At 32.3% G+C, this 14,797-nt stretch overlaps 2 protein-coding genes across 4 annotated transcripts; both read right to left on the reverse strand.

The window, feature by feature from the left end:
• Positions 1-1,342: 1,342 nt before the first annotated feature.
• On the reverse strand, positions 1,343-5,643 carry APX6 (ascorbate peroxidase 6). Of its 3 annotated transcripts, none has more exons than XM_088107134.1 (10): positions 5,400-5,643; positions 5,200-5,299; positions 4,977-5,104; positions 4,108-4,178; positions 3,891-3,933; positions 3,712-3,808; positions 3,324-3,407; positions 2,873-3,008; positions 2,414-2,480; positions 1,343-1,650 (listed from the first exon to the last, which is right to left on the reverse strand). In XM_088107134.1, the coding sequence occupies exons 1-9, from the start codon at positions 5,536-5,538 to the stop codon at positions 2,463-2,465; spliced, it is 816 nt and encodes a 271-aa protein (XP_087963260.1). In that variant the 5' UTR covers positions 5,539-5,643; the 3' UTR covers positions 1,343-1,650; positions 2,414-2,462. The 3 variants fall into 3 exon arrangements, with proteins under 3 accessions (XP_087963260.1, XP_047182793.1, XP_047182794.1); XM_047326837.2 differs by having other exon boundaries at positions 2,873-2,994; positions 5,400-5,627; XM_047326838.2 differs by lacking the exon at positions 5,400-5,643 and having other exon boundaries at positions 2,873-2,994; positions 4,977-5,099; positions 5,196-5,286.
• Positions 5,644-6,244: 601 nt separating this feature from the next.
• Positions 6,245-9,576, reverse strand: SD2-5 (S-domain-2 5). Its single transcript, XM_047326836.2, has one exon. It carries the CDS (start codon positions 8,856-8,858, stop codon positions 6,405-6,407), a length of 2,454 nt encoding a protein of 817 aa, XP_047182792.1. The 5' UTR covers positions 8,859-9,576; the 3' UTR covers positions 6,245-6,404.
• Positions 9,577-14,797: the final 5,221 nt, after the last annotated feature.

Below are 14,797 nucleotides of genomic sequence, written 5' to 3' on the forward strand. Positions count from 1 at the left end.
GTATAAAATTGAATCGATCACTTTAATTTAAAGAAATACGATAAAATTAAATTATATTTTTTAATATTTGTTTTATGATAAATAATATCAATGTATAAATATGTTATTATGTTAGAAAAATGTTCTTTATTAAGTTAAATTTTTTATTATTGTTGCATAATTATCTTGAAAAAAAGTAAGAGAATAATATAATATTGAATTGAATTGAGACATTGAGTTTGTCCTTAAAATACAGTATATTATATTTCTTAAATTCAAGCTTATCAAAAGTTTTTTTGGATCGTATCGATGAAATAAATTGGTTATGAACACTTGTAGTTGTAATAACGAGATAGTTATAATGTTTAAGATGTCTCTATAAACTAATATAGAGTTGCTTTATTTTGACCATCATTCTCAAGGTTTAAGTATTATATGTGAAAAAATATTTTGATAGCAAGGAAATAGAAGGAAAGAAAATTTTTAAGAGTGAAAATAATGTTGGCTTTAATTAAATAAAAATAAGGTTAAATTTTTTAGTACTTTTATTTTATTTCTCATAGATTTTTATTAATTTATATATAAAGAAAAAAAAAAGACTATTTAAAATGTTTGCGTTCAGATAAAAAGAAAAGAAAAATAAAATAAAACAAGACTGACTGGAATAAATAATAGATAATGTGGGATAAATTAACAAGTGCCGTTTAATTAGATCGCTGCAAATTAGTCTAATATTATTATATTTTTTTTTATTTTTATATTTATCATTTAATCTTTGAACTTAAGTTATTCATGAAATTAACAATCTATTTTGTTACTAAACATAAGATATGTCTAGCATGCTTTTGAGTGGAGTATTTGTTTGATGGGTGAGAGTTTCAACTAGGGTCTTTGAGAATATTTGTTTTCTGGGTTATGTTTCGAGAAATAATATTTTCACCTCAAAATGTTTTTTGTTAAAATAAAAGTTTTAATACAATAAAAATATCATATTAACTCTGTTTTAATGTAATAAATAATTGAATTCTTTAAATTTCCCTCTTAAGGAATTAGTCCTCTTAAATTATCCATAAAATAAGAAAAATATATAACTTATCCAAGTATGATTTTATCATTTAGAAACATATAAAAGAGGGCAAGACTTGAGAATATATATAATTTTTTAGTGTTTTTTCTCCTAAACGTGATGGTGAAGAAACAATCCTCCATACAAATTGTTAATATATACATATATATATATATATATATATATATATATATATATATGTATATATATATATATATATATACATATATATATATATATACATATATATATATATATATATATATATATATATGTATGTATGTATGTTCTGATTGATTGTGTTTAAAGGAGGAACTGTGGTCATAAAAAAACTGTTCCATATGCCATGCCTTCACACTTTAAATTTAAACAACTTTTGCATGAAACTTATTGGCCGCCCTGCATGCAGATGCTTCATAGCAACTCTGCATAAACACTATTAGCAGGTCAATAAAACTGCAAGTTGCCCCTTCAGTGCAAGTTAGAACATTCAACTCCTGAATTACATGTTTTTCCACCTCACACCAGAATCAACCAGCTTGACATACGCATTTTTGAAATCTTCAAAGAACAGATTCTCACTGTCGGCGTATTTTTTAATCCATCTGTTCAATCAATGGAGTTGTTTTAGGTTATGCACACAATAAGAAACATATAATTAGCAGAAATTTAGACATGCAGTGCACCAGGATATGTAACGTGCAAGTGAATTTTTAGTAATCCATAATAAGATATAATAAAATGGTCCAGAAAAAAGTTTTTGTTAAAATCTTTCCCTCCAAATCACATGATTGATGGAAAATTTTATGGATCATACTGACTCTAGTTTACTTATATGACAACATTGTTTTTAGCACGTCGTTGTTTGCTCACATGGACAAAAAGGAATCAGAAATTAAATGAGTCCCTTGGCCAACAAACAACTATAATATAAGCATTTGAACAGAAACATGTAGGCTCGGGAACATGACCTAGGTATTAGAAAATTGACATTTTAGACTTCAAGTTTAGTATTTTGTGTAAACTCGTAATCCAGGGGCAAGGATCAGGTTTAAAAGGGCATGACAATATACGAATTATAGTATATCAGAAATCTAACTGACATAACTTATCCTTTACCAATTGATACGAAGATGTTACTTGTTTTCAATTGATGAATTATTTGCCTTACTTGTTATTTTCTTGAATTCTGAAAAATAAGTAAAAGAAACGTTTCTCATTTTCATTGTTTTATTGTTTCAGATAACTTAACATTAGGTGAAGTATTTAACACTTTTGAACTAAACTTTTAGTGCTTGGCCAGAAAAGGAAAAAAAGTGTGTGCCAATTTCATACAAGTGTAGCATAGGTTGTCAAGAGATACGGAACCTTAAGCATTCATCATCCTCAACAAGGGCGTGATCTGAAGGAAGGCCAATCATACTCGACATACCACCTGCATAAAAGAGAACAGAGGCAGTTGACAAATATAATAATTAAAAAAAAAATGATGAAAACAAACCAACAGACATGTTAGGTATATCCAGAAAAATGAGTGCAGAGCTGCCAATTTGGCCTGAACCGAGTTTACTCACACTACCAGATATTAATGTCATTTGTAGTAGTTTATAGAAAGACAAACTTGATGCCAAGAAACTGAAAAACTTGATTGGAACGTTAAGACCCAGAACAGACTAGACAGAAATGATGTCTTAATCCAGTCTCTAAGCCTAACAAAGTAACATGCATTCAACTCCAGCATTTCCTTATTGTTTGCTTCAGGAAACAATGATTGGTTGTAAGTTTACAGAACATACAAACACAATGTTTAGAGGAGATAAGCTTTACCTGAAGACGTCCATGGCTTTTCCAAAAGGACCTTATAATATGAATTATCAAAAGAATTTGGGCTTCCAAAACCTTTGCTTCCAATAGTATGGGCTCCGGATAATGCCACGAGTTCTTGTGTTCTATGGAAGAAAAACTCCAAGAGGATAAGGATACTTAAAATTAATTGAGGTAAAATACGTTGAAAAGTTTATATGATAACTGATAAACACACGATCAACGTTTTTTTGGTCAGTAAATAAAAAATCACTATATTTTTTGCCTTGTTAATCTGGTCTAGAGTTAAGACTTTATAAGATATAGTAATCAGTTTAACTCTGTAGTGTTAAGATTCTCGTGTAATGAGCAATCGGACAGCTTTTAGATGATGTATAGTTGCAAATAGGTAAAAATAACTAACATTTTATAGAACACAAATACAAAGTCAATTATGAGTTTCCCTCATACTCACGATAAGCCTTTGCTCTGGAAACATTTCTTCAAACCAGAAGCATTAAGAGATTCCTCGGGGAGTCTCCCTTCTGGATCAGGCACCCTATCATTAAAATGAATACAAATATTATTTGATAGAAGACAAAAACGGGCTTCGTTATGTGAAAACCAATGAGTTAAATTCCCTTAGAAGATTTTATTTTTCCTTCCTCCAAAACGGTTGATTATTCTCATTAAACAACAGATTGAACATTATTCAATAATTGGATAAAAAATATTTTCAGAGAACCTAATCTAACAAAACTAACATTTAACTGCTTGTTTTCATCCTGTTGTGAAAAAACCAGTTTCTTGTCACGCAGTTCAAACTAACAAGAGTACAATATACTAGAAACCTGGCCTCTTACAGTGCATCTAGTCTGCCCAGTGAAACTTGGATAGGTGGACCTCCACATACTTCAACTGCTTCAGCTCCAGCCACAGCAATCATGTCCGCCCAAGATACTAAGAAAGGTATATGAAAACGTGTTGGTCTACACCAAATTATCACTTACTATTAGCAGCAGTTATCAGATAGAAGAAGGACCTGGTTGGATGGCATCTATCTGAGTCTTTGCTTTTTGCAGTACCTAAAAAATATACATCCACTTAGATATTAGCTGGCAGTTAAATGTAGGATAAGATATTTATCTTAATGATAAAGTAATTTAGACTATAGACATACTATCATGTGGAATTCTTCAAATAATAATAGAAGGAGCGGTGATAGAAAGGAATAAAAAAATAGTGAAACAGAGCAATGCCTTTACTGATTTTTTCAGGCCGGCATTTTCGGGTCTTTCAAGTTCATAGACTATAGAACCATTCATACCACCTGCAACAGAATGGAAAGGGCATAAATATACACACACATTTTAAAATTGATAAGAATAAGGAAATTGACGTTACAGGTGATGATGACACTATCACCAAGAAAACATAATAAGAGAACGCGTAGTTTCCTTTTTAATTTCTTAGCTCATGCCTTGCGAAAGCTTACTAAGCAAATTCAATCGATGAGCAAAGGCAAGAACTACTATTGAAACGGAGTTACAGAAGGTAATGCAGAGATAGCATAGAAACTTAAATCTTCCATATTGATAATTCATTACATGAGGAGAAGCCACATAATAATTTTCTTTCAAAACAATTTGCCATGACTCATCGGAAAAAGTCATCACTGCCTCACTATCCTGGTTTTGTCACCATTCTAGCGTGGATTGGTTTTCTTCCTGAAGGCTCAAAACCCTAATCAAAATAAGCATGGAATTGTGCATGGCTTTAGTTTTATGCTCATGATGCCAAATTGGATGATCGAGAAAGCATGTGTAGTAGTGGATGCAAGCTTAATATATGCATAGACAGCGTAAAGGTCATTTATACTATCATCTAATCCATTCTAATTACAAAACTTCTGGTTGGTTGACACAGACGCAACACACCAATTGAACTATTTAATCAGTACCAAAACCGAAGATAATTTTCAACCTGATGATATCCAATCTAACTGTTTCAGACGAATATCTCACTTTATTGTACAAGAGAGTAAAACCTCATTGGGTATTGCTAGAAAACTGGGAGGACTGCCAAAATAACAGCAACTTTGAATCACTGGATAACATTAGTAAAAAACCTGAATTGTCATTGATGTCAAAGGTTCCAGCATCGTGGAAAACCAATCGAAGCACCCCAGCTGCCTTTCCCTTAGACAACACCTTCCTCACCTCTTCTTTAATGAGAAGATATTCCTTTGCACCTGCCCTTCAATGACCACAACGCATTCAAGACATGAGTGTAATATTGTGATTGCGAACATTTTCGTGCGCAACATCCAAAGTCATTATATACATACTTACTGCAAGGCGTTGGCTGGGAGACAACCTATGAGAGGAAGAAGACATGGCCACGTGACTATGCATATCAGCTGTCTCCTGCTGCTACTAGAAACCGCTAAATCTACGATATAGAGTTACCGGGTTGAGAAATTGTGAAGTATAAACGAAATAACAACCTTGTCCGAGAGAGTTTTTGGGTTCAAGGTTGTTGTCTCACTCACCGGAAGAACCATCGCCGGGGCGGAACTTGACGGCTGAGAAAGACGAACGTTGGGATTTGGCGGGAAAATGGGTTTTGGACTCGCCTGAAACGGTGCCGATTGAGCACCGCACAACGTGCTTACTCACACCTAATCTCATTATCTCTGCCCAACGCCACACACTCAAACGCGCTTCTTTCTTTCACTTCCTCCTCGCTTATTTCTTTTACACTTTCATTGTTTTGATATCAAAATTAACATTACACTAATCTGCTGTAGATAATCTTTTCTTTTTCTATTTTTTATAAAAATAAATCTCAACAATATGTTTTAAAATTAAAAATAAATATTAATTATTATTATCGAATTTTTATACTTACAAATCAGTTTCTTCTCCTTTACGAATAATAATAAACTTTTTTGTTTTTTACCATCCATTCTGTTGCACTCATTTATATTTATGTTTTTTTCTATTTATATAGATAGATACAGTGTGGGACGACGAAGCTGCATAAAACTTTAAATATTTATATTATATTTTGTTTTCTAAATATAAAAGTTTCCCAATATCAGAATAACAGAATATTTTTAAAATAATCAGTGGTAGAAAAAAATAGAAGAATATTTTCTAAATAGGAAATAGAAATATTTACACTGTGTTGTGACTGGAAAGGGACGATTATTTTTTATTTGTAAAACAATCGGATGACTAGATACGATGTCTACAGTCGTAGGATGAAGTTTAGTACTTTGATTGTCTTTTTTTGTAAGTATTGTTTTACTGTTTGGGATTAAAACTTCAATGGATTTTGAAAACTACGTTATAGGCTATGACGGTGATGATCGAAAAGGAATCTGTTTTGAAGTGAGAAAAGTTATAAATGTATAAAAGATGAAGAAGAGATGGAGGGTGATATTACAAAATTTGAGGAAGTTGAAGAAAATGTACAAGAGGAATGGCTCTGGTGCATTAGATAGTAATATAGTGAAGAACACAAGAGAGAGAAAAGATGGAGGAAGGAAGTGTTATCTAGGCCCTGAAAGACGAACAGCAGAGAGGTAAGCATCACTGTTACAGTCTGAGGGAGCAGAAGAGGTGGTGGCTCCTCCTTCACTGGAGGATTTGAAGACAGCGGAATAAAGGCGAGAACCCAAGAAAGAAGTGGTTGGTGGGTTAGGAACAGTGCAAAGACCCTCCAACATTTGAACAACTCTACTCATAGATGGCCTCATTGACATGTCTTCCTGTATGCACCACAATGCAACTTTTATAGCACATTGAAACCTCTCATCGTTCTCGTCGATTCTCAACACCGAGTCAAATATATCCCTCACCTTCCCTTCTTCCATCATTTTAAAGGCAAAAGTTGGGAAATGGGATTTCTCTGAAGACTCATTAGGATCATAGTTTTTCCTTCCTCCGATTATCTCCAACAGCACCATCCCGTAGCTGTAAACATCACTTTTCTCTGATATAGCGTAGTTTGTTATCCACTCCGGCGCAAGATAGCCCCTCGTGCCCCTCAGTGTTGTGAAAACATGGCTTTGTTCTCGATTCATCAGCTTCGCCAGCCCAAAATCCGAAACCTTCGCCATGAAGTGTTCGTCCAGAAGAACGTTTTCTGGTTTGATGTCACAATGAACAATCTTCGAGTCACAATCTTCGTGCAGATAAGCAAGTCCTTTTGCTGTTCCCAGAGCTATATTGAACCTAGTATCCCAATCCAACTGAAACTCACCTTTGTTTTTCTTGAATATCCATTTATCCAAGGAGCCATTGGGCATGTACTCGTAAGCAAGCATCCTATGAGATCCATCAGCACAGAAACCCTTTAGCCTAACCAAATGGAGGTGATGAATGCTGCCAATGATGCTAACTTCGGCCCTGAACTCTTTCTTTCCTTGTCCAATACTTTCCAATTTCTTCACTGCTATTTGAGTTCCATCTGCTAGAACTCCCTTATACACTGACCCAAAACCCCCTTGCCCAAGCTTCACAGAAAAGTTATTGGTGGCAGTTTCAAGGTCCTTGTAGCTGTAACGGATTGGCATACCGGTTAAATTTTCCAAGAAATTTGCCTCTTCTGAGCCATCTGAAGGAGACTCGGGCACCCTTTGCTTTCTTCTTTGGTATCTAACTCCCCAAAAGACAAGACCACAAATGACAAAAAAGCTTACTAAGACAATTATCACAACAACTACGGTGTGCTTATTGCCACTTCCACCGCCCCCAGAACCCGAGCCAGAACCTCCTTCATTCGAGACCTTGATATAAGAAACATAACCAGGATCAGAATCAGATTTCTGAAAGCTTCCTACACTGTCCAACAAGAAACAATTCCCCGAACTTCTCTGGAAGAACATAGCAAGGCAAGAACAGTTTCCACGGCAAGATGTTTGGCAACCAGCCAGATCGGTTTTGGAAAACGGTTGAAGGAATTGAAGAGCAAAGTAATGAAGTCCATCATCAGCTTTAACCAACTGAATGGATTTTCCTGAGTCACCACCACAAGGAGAGTCAAAACCAGGTTTGCAACTGGGAATAATAGAAGGGCAGCTACACCTCTTGTTACCCGTGCATATGGAATATGCATCACAAGGTTCTGGAGTACCGCAAGAATCTTCGGGAATTGTTTCAGAAGCAGCATTTGACCCTCCACTGCCGAGGGTGGAGAAGGTGATGAAGCCATCACTCCCCAAAACAGCAATCCAAGTCGAATTTGAGTCTTGACCTGAAGAGAAAATGAACTGCGACAACAGCGATTTTCTCTTGTCATAGAACTTCCACGAGTTTCCACTAATGCTTGCTGAAGCAACTTCATCGCCGCCCTGGTTGATGGTTCTGCGGCTGTCCGTCTGCATAGTCCAATAAGGCTGCGGAGTTTGAAAACTTGCGGAGAGAACAACAATACCAGACTTGATCTCAAGAATATGGGTCAAGTGGTTCGTGCTAGGATTACTGACGAGTTTCATTCCCTCTGTGAATTCCTGAGTTGGAAGCAAAGTATCTGTTGGATGGCCGAAACTTTGCCAAATCACTGTACTATTATCACTCCCAAGCAAGACCAAATTCCCAGTGTCACGCAATTCCATTGAAGAAACCCCTTTGCCGCCTGTGTTCGTGGACCAGACCACGGTTCCATCTTTCTGCAAGAAGGCGTTGCCCTTGTCATCAAACACAAAGTTGTCGGAATTAGCAACAGGAACTGCTCTATTAGCACTCCAAACGACCCGGGAAGCTCTCACGTGGATGATTGAGAGTAGAAACAAGGTGGTGTCATTCGCTGTGGTGACAAAGCCAAAGGAAAATTCTCCATCGTTTGATACGAGGAATTGGCCATTTCTGTCAATCCAATTCATTTGAGAACCCTTTATCCCCCCGGCTGAGATCCTTCCGGTATATTGATTCGCAGCTAAACAAACTTTGCACAAAAGGAAAAGGGTGCCCACAATATGCAATAAAGACCAATCTTTTCCCATGCTCACCCAACAGCGAATGGAAATCAAACGAACAGGTAAGAAATAAAATTCATCTGAAAGAAAATGCAAAAGAAAAAAATCTAACCGTAGCAATACGAGCCCAACAACCCAGAATAGAATAAGAAGTAAAGATAAGATCTTTCTAGCGGTTTTATCTTTAATTCAATGCTACATCAAGGTCATCCAAGATAAGGAGAAAGAAGAAATGAGAGAAGATGAACAGCGCAAAAGGGGTAAGAAGAATAGAGGATTGACCAACCAAGAAAAATAAAAGATGAATTTTAATACAATGAATAGTGATTTAACACGTGAGAAAACGGAGTGTGAGCATTGAGTAAAAGGGTGATTGAAAAGGAAGTGTGCAACGGAAGGGTGGATACGGCACGGCGGGTTTGTGGTTATGGAGGAGCAGAGAAAGAAGAGAAGAGAGTAGAAGAAAAAGTCAACAATGACAACTGGAGAAAGTACTCATGGTCTGACCATGAGTCTATCTGGCACGTGAAAAGAGATAGATAAATAGATAGAAAGATGAGATTGCAACGATGGGGTGGGGTGGAAGCAGAACAACAGTGACTTGTTACTGATAGCAATGAATGAACGAAGGTGGTGTTGTGTGTGTTTGTATTTGTATATTTTGTATATGCAGTTTGGTGGATGAAATGGTTTCAGACTCTAGATCTCACGTTGGTTGCCTCTGTACTTTACAGCTAATTCTGGTTTTGAACGTCAAAAGCATTTAAGGAAGGTGTCTTCTTCCTTTTTAAATTCATTTTTCTAGGATTCATGGATTTACCCATTATTTCATAACAATCACTCCACACCAAATAAATAAATGAGTTAAATATGATTTTAATTTTTAAATTATTAGTTTTTTTTTTTTGTTCTTTTTTCAAAATAAGTATAATTTGATTTTTATTTTTTTTTAAATTCTAATTTTAATTTTTGAAACTTTGGTTTTAGTTTTTGAAAATTACCACATTTTTAGCGGTGTTAGTTTTCGAGGATTAAAACCAAAATTTTGAAAAAAATAAAAATCAAATTATACCTTATTTTGAAAGAGGAATAAAAACCAAAAACGACCAATTTAGAGACTAAAAACATATTTAACTCTAAATAAATATAAGAAATTTATAACTCTAAATACTAAAGATAATAACTTTTAACCTATTTCTAACTTTTTATTAACAAATTTTAATAATCTCTTTTCTTCTTTTTTTTGGACAAGATAACTTTTGCTTTGAAGAAAAAAAAATAATACAAGTGAAAATTCGTCATAAAAATATTAATTTTAGATAAAAATCAGAGTTTTAATTTAAAAATAAATAAAATTTTTCTCAAAAATACAAATGCGTGTATAACTCGTGTCTATATTAATTTTTTATATTTCTATATATAAGCATATAAATTTAATAAAACCTACAAATTTAAGAATAGAACTCAAAAACACATAAAAATAATAAAAAATAAAAATTACACATTCAGGTTTTTTAGTTTTGTAAAATTAAAATAAAATTATAAATTTTTTAATTTTTTAAACTATTCTTTAATTTTATTTATGATTTAAGAAAACATTATATTGGACCTTGTGATATAAATAATTTGAATTACTAAGAGGTTTTTTCCTCAAGTTTTTCTCTTGTTCTTCAACTTAAAAAAATATTTTTTTCATGGTTAACAGGACAATGATTAATAATTTATAAATGAAAAAAATATTAAAAATAGGCATAGTTATCTCGTAAGTTTCATTATTTATTTGTTTACTTAGGTATGTAATTAATGAAAAACTAATTAAACCTTTAATTTTTAACAGACTAACTGTATAATATTTCTTTTATCCAAAAGATAACAAATAAATAGTAATGACGTTTATTTTGCAATAATGTAATTTATTACAAATTTATAGTGATGATTTATTAAACTGTCAACTTCAGTTCCAACTGAAAGGATAGTTACATTATTGTTTTTGAATGATTAAAAATTAATTAAACCTTAAAATGGTTAGAATTTTATTGAACTTTTATTTAAGAAAAATATATATGCGATGGAAAATGTTTTTTAAGTTTATTACATATATTATTTTTATTTTATTTATTATCTTTAATTAATTTTATTATTATTTTTTATTTGTATTTTTAGCTTAGTCTATATTTCTTTTATTATAAATAAAGGACCATATGTATATATTCAACACAAGGAGATTGATTTTATTTATGGTTTTTTCACTGTATTCAACATGGTATGCAGAGTCGGGTTCTTTTGAGAAAAAAAATTTTGGTGACTCTATCATTACATGTGTCACTGCTGGTGGTGGCGCCATCTACCATCGGCGGCGCCATCCTCTATGTTACTGTTTACCGTTGTCATTATCGGAGTTCAAGTTTTGACCGATGATCACATGGTTTTGATCGTCTCGGTCAAACAACCATCATGTCATTAACAACGTTTTCATCGGAGCTCCTACATGCTCTCAAGGCCTTTTCAAATTATGGATTTACTCTCTTTTTTGTTGTGCATGGTGACATGTCTAATAGTAATTCAGAGCGTTGAGGTTGCTCGTTTTTCGCTTTCAGGTTTATTGTGCGTTATTGCACATCCAATTTACTCTCAGGCAGGTGTCTTGATTGGAGAATCTTGAATTTTTATAGTTTCTCTATCCTGTTCATCCATGGATTCTTCCATTGTCGTCTCTTCTGACCTCCCTTTTATCACCATTGTTTTTGACTCGTTCATATATGTTTTTTTTCCCATGGAAAAAATGGTTTTTGTTAGTTTATTTATAGTCGTTATGGCTCTTCAACAATGACCTCTTTATCCACTGAATGTCAAGAATGCATTCCTCAATGACGATTTGCAAGAAAAATTTTACATGGAGCAACTTCCCAAATTTGTTGCTCATGGAAAGTCTTTTGGGTTGGTATTTCGTCTTTTATGTCGTCTTGCAAATCGTTAACAATTTAGTGTCACTCGAGTGCAGAAGAAAATATTTTCACTAAGACTTGATGGATTATATTAGTAACAAGCTTAGTGTATATGTAAGTATTAGTTTGAGGGAGAGTGTTAGATATATTATCTTTATTTTATATTAATCTTTTATCTTTAGTTAATTTATTATTATTTTTATTTGTATTTTGAATTTAATTCATATTTCTTTTATTATAAACAGAGAACTCTATATATATATTTAACACAATAAAAATTAATTTCATATATAATTTTTTACTATATTCAACAAATTTAATAATTTATCAATATATTCAAGAAAGTCAATAGTTTTTCACTGTATTGAAAAAAATTAACAACTTAGTGATTCTTTACTTAAAGTAGAAAAAAAAATCTTCATCATTTTTCTTCCTCTAATTGTACTCTTATGAAATCAGAATTGGAAAAAGGTACCAAGCCTTTGAAAACATGCGGGAAGCCTGATGTTTGTAATAAATATTCCAATAATTAACAAAATGTAAGAGAATAAAAATAGATCATTAAATTCCTCATTATATTAAAAGTGTTATCAAACAGGGTAAATTAACTTTAATTGTGTGTTATATATCATTTGATATACACACATCTTCACATCTCAAGATTTAACAGTAGTATTGATTATAGTTTATGCATTTTCATTAACACGTGTTAGTGACACCAATTTGTGATACATCATTCATACGTATGCATTAGCCAATAAAAACGTTGGAATAATCAGTTGTCGTATTTTATTATTAAAAATGCAAACGAATCCCAAAACATGCACTGTTTGGACACAGTATTGTAACGCAACCTGCTTTCTAACTTTATTTATTTATTTATTTTCTCTCTCTTTCCGTTTACTGTAATTGCAATTTATTGCTACCGTTTGGTTGGTGTTGAAAGACTGCGGGACCCGAAAGATTATGTTAAATTAAGCCATGAGTCATGTAAGATGGTTGTTTTAATTGTACTATAGTTTAAAAGCTCAAATTTCTGATAATAAAATGTTTTTATTATTAATTTGAACCAGCAAAATAGTATTGCATTACTTTTATATTAGGTTTTATTTATTTTAGAACGAAGCTTTGTGACTGCACTAGTATGATAATTTGGTCTAGAATTAGCTTCTGGAATCTGAGGTTCAAATCTCTGATTTGAGTTATGTCGTCGGTTAGAGAGATCCTTTGACTCCATCGAAAACTTGTACCCAAAAAAGTTAATTAATTAATTGATTAGGTACTAAGCACGCCAAAAGAAAATGATAACCAAATAACCCACCAGGAGAGCGAGTGGTTAAATCGATCGACTATTAGATCTGTGATTTCACCATAACTATTATTATTATTATTATTATTATTATTATTAGTGTAATCTAATTACAAAGAAGAATAACACAAGAGATAGGAGCAATTTTTAAATAATTTTTTTACGCCATGTTGAAATACTTTTCTAAAGTGGTAATATTAATCATTAATATAGCAGTAAAATTCAGACCTTTTCTTCGGCGTTCGGTAGAATTATGGAACAAATTTCTACCACAACTCTACTAAATAAATATTCTTGTTATATTGACTAACGTTGTAGTACTAGTTAGGTACATCATATTCTCGAGAATTGTGACTATAATAAATATCCTTAAAAATATTAGACAAGTTGCCATGATGTAGCACTGTTGCTTGGTATTTATATATTGATGATAATAATGAGGGTCTATCGGTTTAAGCAAAGTAGTAAACAACAATAAATCCCACGCAGAGTTTTTCAAATTTAAAAAGTGATGACGTTTTATAAAACTACGACTATGTTTGAATTATTGTTTGGTTATTACACTCCGATAAAATATTCTAATACATGAATTGGTATTGAATATGCATTAAAATTAGAAAGTGAGATCAACCTAAAACCAAACGCGCACTAAGAAAATTTAATGCACTAAATTAAATATTTACTAGGTATTTCAAGTAAATATAAATTTAATGCGCATCACTTTTACTTACACCGCCAAAATTGGAAAAAAATGTACAAACATATCTTATAATTTTGGTAACTGAGCTATTGAATATTTTTATATGGATCGGATCCTTTCACGAGGCTCCACATTAATCTTTAATGCCCATTTTTTTAAAAGAATCGATGATTTAATTTTTCTTAACCGAAGAATGTGCTTGAGTTTATGTGAATAATTTTCTATTAATCTCAATATTTTGTGAATGTTGCTAGTCTCAAGAACCTTCTAGATCTTGTTTGCGTGCTTAAAATTAAAGTAAGTAATGTGAGATATTTGAAAACAGTGTAACTTTCTGTAAATGATTATATATATATAATTTCAAGATTTTTATTTTAATTTTTATCAAATGTGTTATTAAAGTTGGTCCAGCAAAAGATACCAAAGTTACCTACGACCAACGTTTAAAAATGACCTCATCATTAGATAGGATAAGGGGACAACATTAAATCACCAAACACGTCACGTGCCGTTTTTTTATCTTCAGCCCGTTTTATCATCTTAAAAGTTTTCTTTAAGTAGTCTATTAAAAAACTTATTTGAGTGTAAATTAACTTTAACTTACAAAATCATTTTTTAAAAATTATATATTTCTTACTATAAATTTATAGACGATGGATAAGGTAAGGTATCAAAATAGTTAGAAAGGACTGAAAGGACGAGCGATTGACAATGTAAGAAAACATCTCATGATCTTTCAGTTTCGATAACTGTTGAACAGAGTTAAAACGTAATTAATGTCACAACAGCTACGGTTAAACGGTTAAAATTTACATTAATAATCATTAAAAGGTAAATTAATTGGTTAGATTCTTTTAAACTTTATAAATAAAGGTTTAATTTGTAAATAAATTCACTTTTATTCACTGTTTAATTACAAAAGACATACATAAAAAATTTTGATTTGAGCATTGAAATGTATTCTGCATATCACTCCTCCACACGATCGATTATGGAAAAAAAAAATAAGAAA

Source organism: Vigna umbellata, chromosome 2 (genome assembly GCF_029865625.1).
Source record: "Vigna umbellata cultivar VRB3 chromosome 2, Vumbellata_1.0, whole genome shotgun sequence".
Classification (NCBI taxonomy): domain Eukaryota; kingdom Viridiplantae; phylum Streptophyta; class Magnoliopsida; order Fabales; family Fabaceae; genus Vigna; species Vigna umbellata.

What these genes read in the sequence shown, in the direction of transcription:
- APX6 (XM_047326837.2), bottom strand. Translation starts at nt 5,538, where the DNA reads ATGAGATTAGGTGTGAGTAAGCACGTTGTGCGGTGCTCAATCGGCACC. An exon ending in TTCCAGAGCAAAGGCTTATC is followed by an intron (nt 2,995 to 3,323) that starts GTGAGTATGAGG and finishes TTTCTTCCATAG; the next exon opens with AACACAAGAACTCGTGGCAT. An exon ending in AAAGCCATGGACGTCTTCAG is followed by an intron (nt 2,481 to 2,872) that starts GTAAAGCTTATC and finishes TCTTTTATGCAG; the next exon opens with GTGGTATGTCGAGTATGATT.
- SD2-5 (XM_047326836.2), bottom strand. Translation starts at nt 8,858, where the DNA reads ATGGGAAAAGATTGGTCTTTATTGCATATTGTGGGCACCCTTTTCCTT.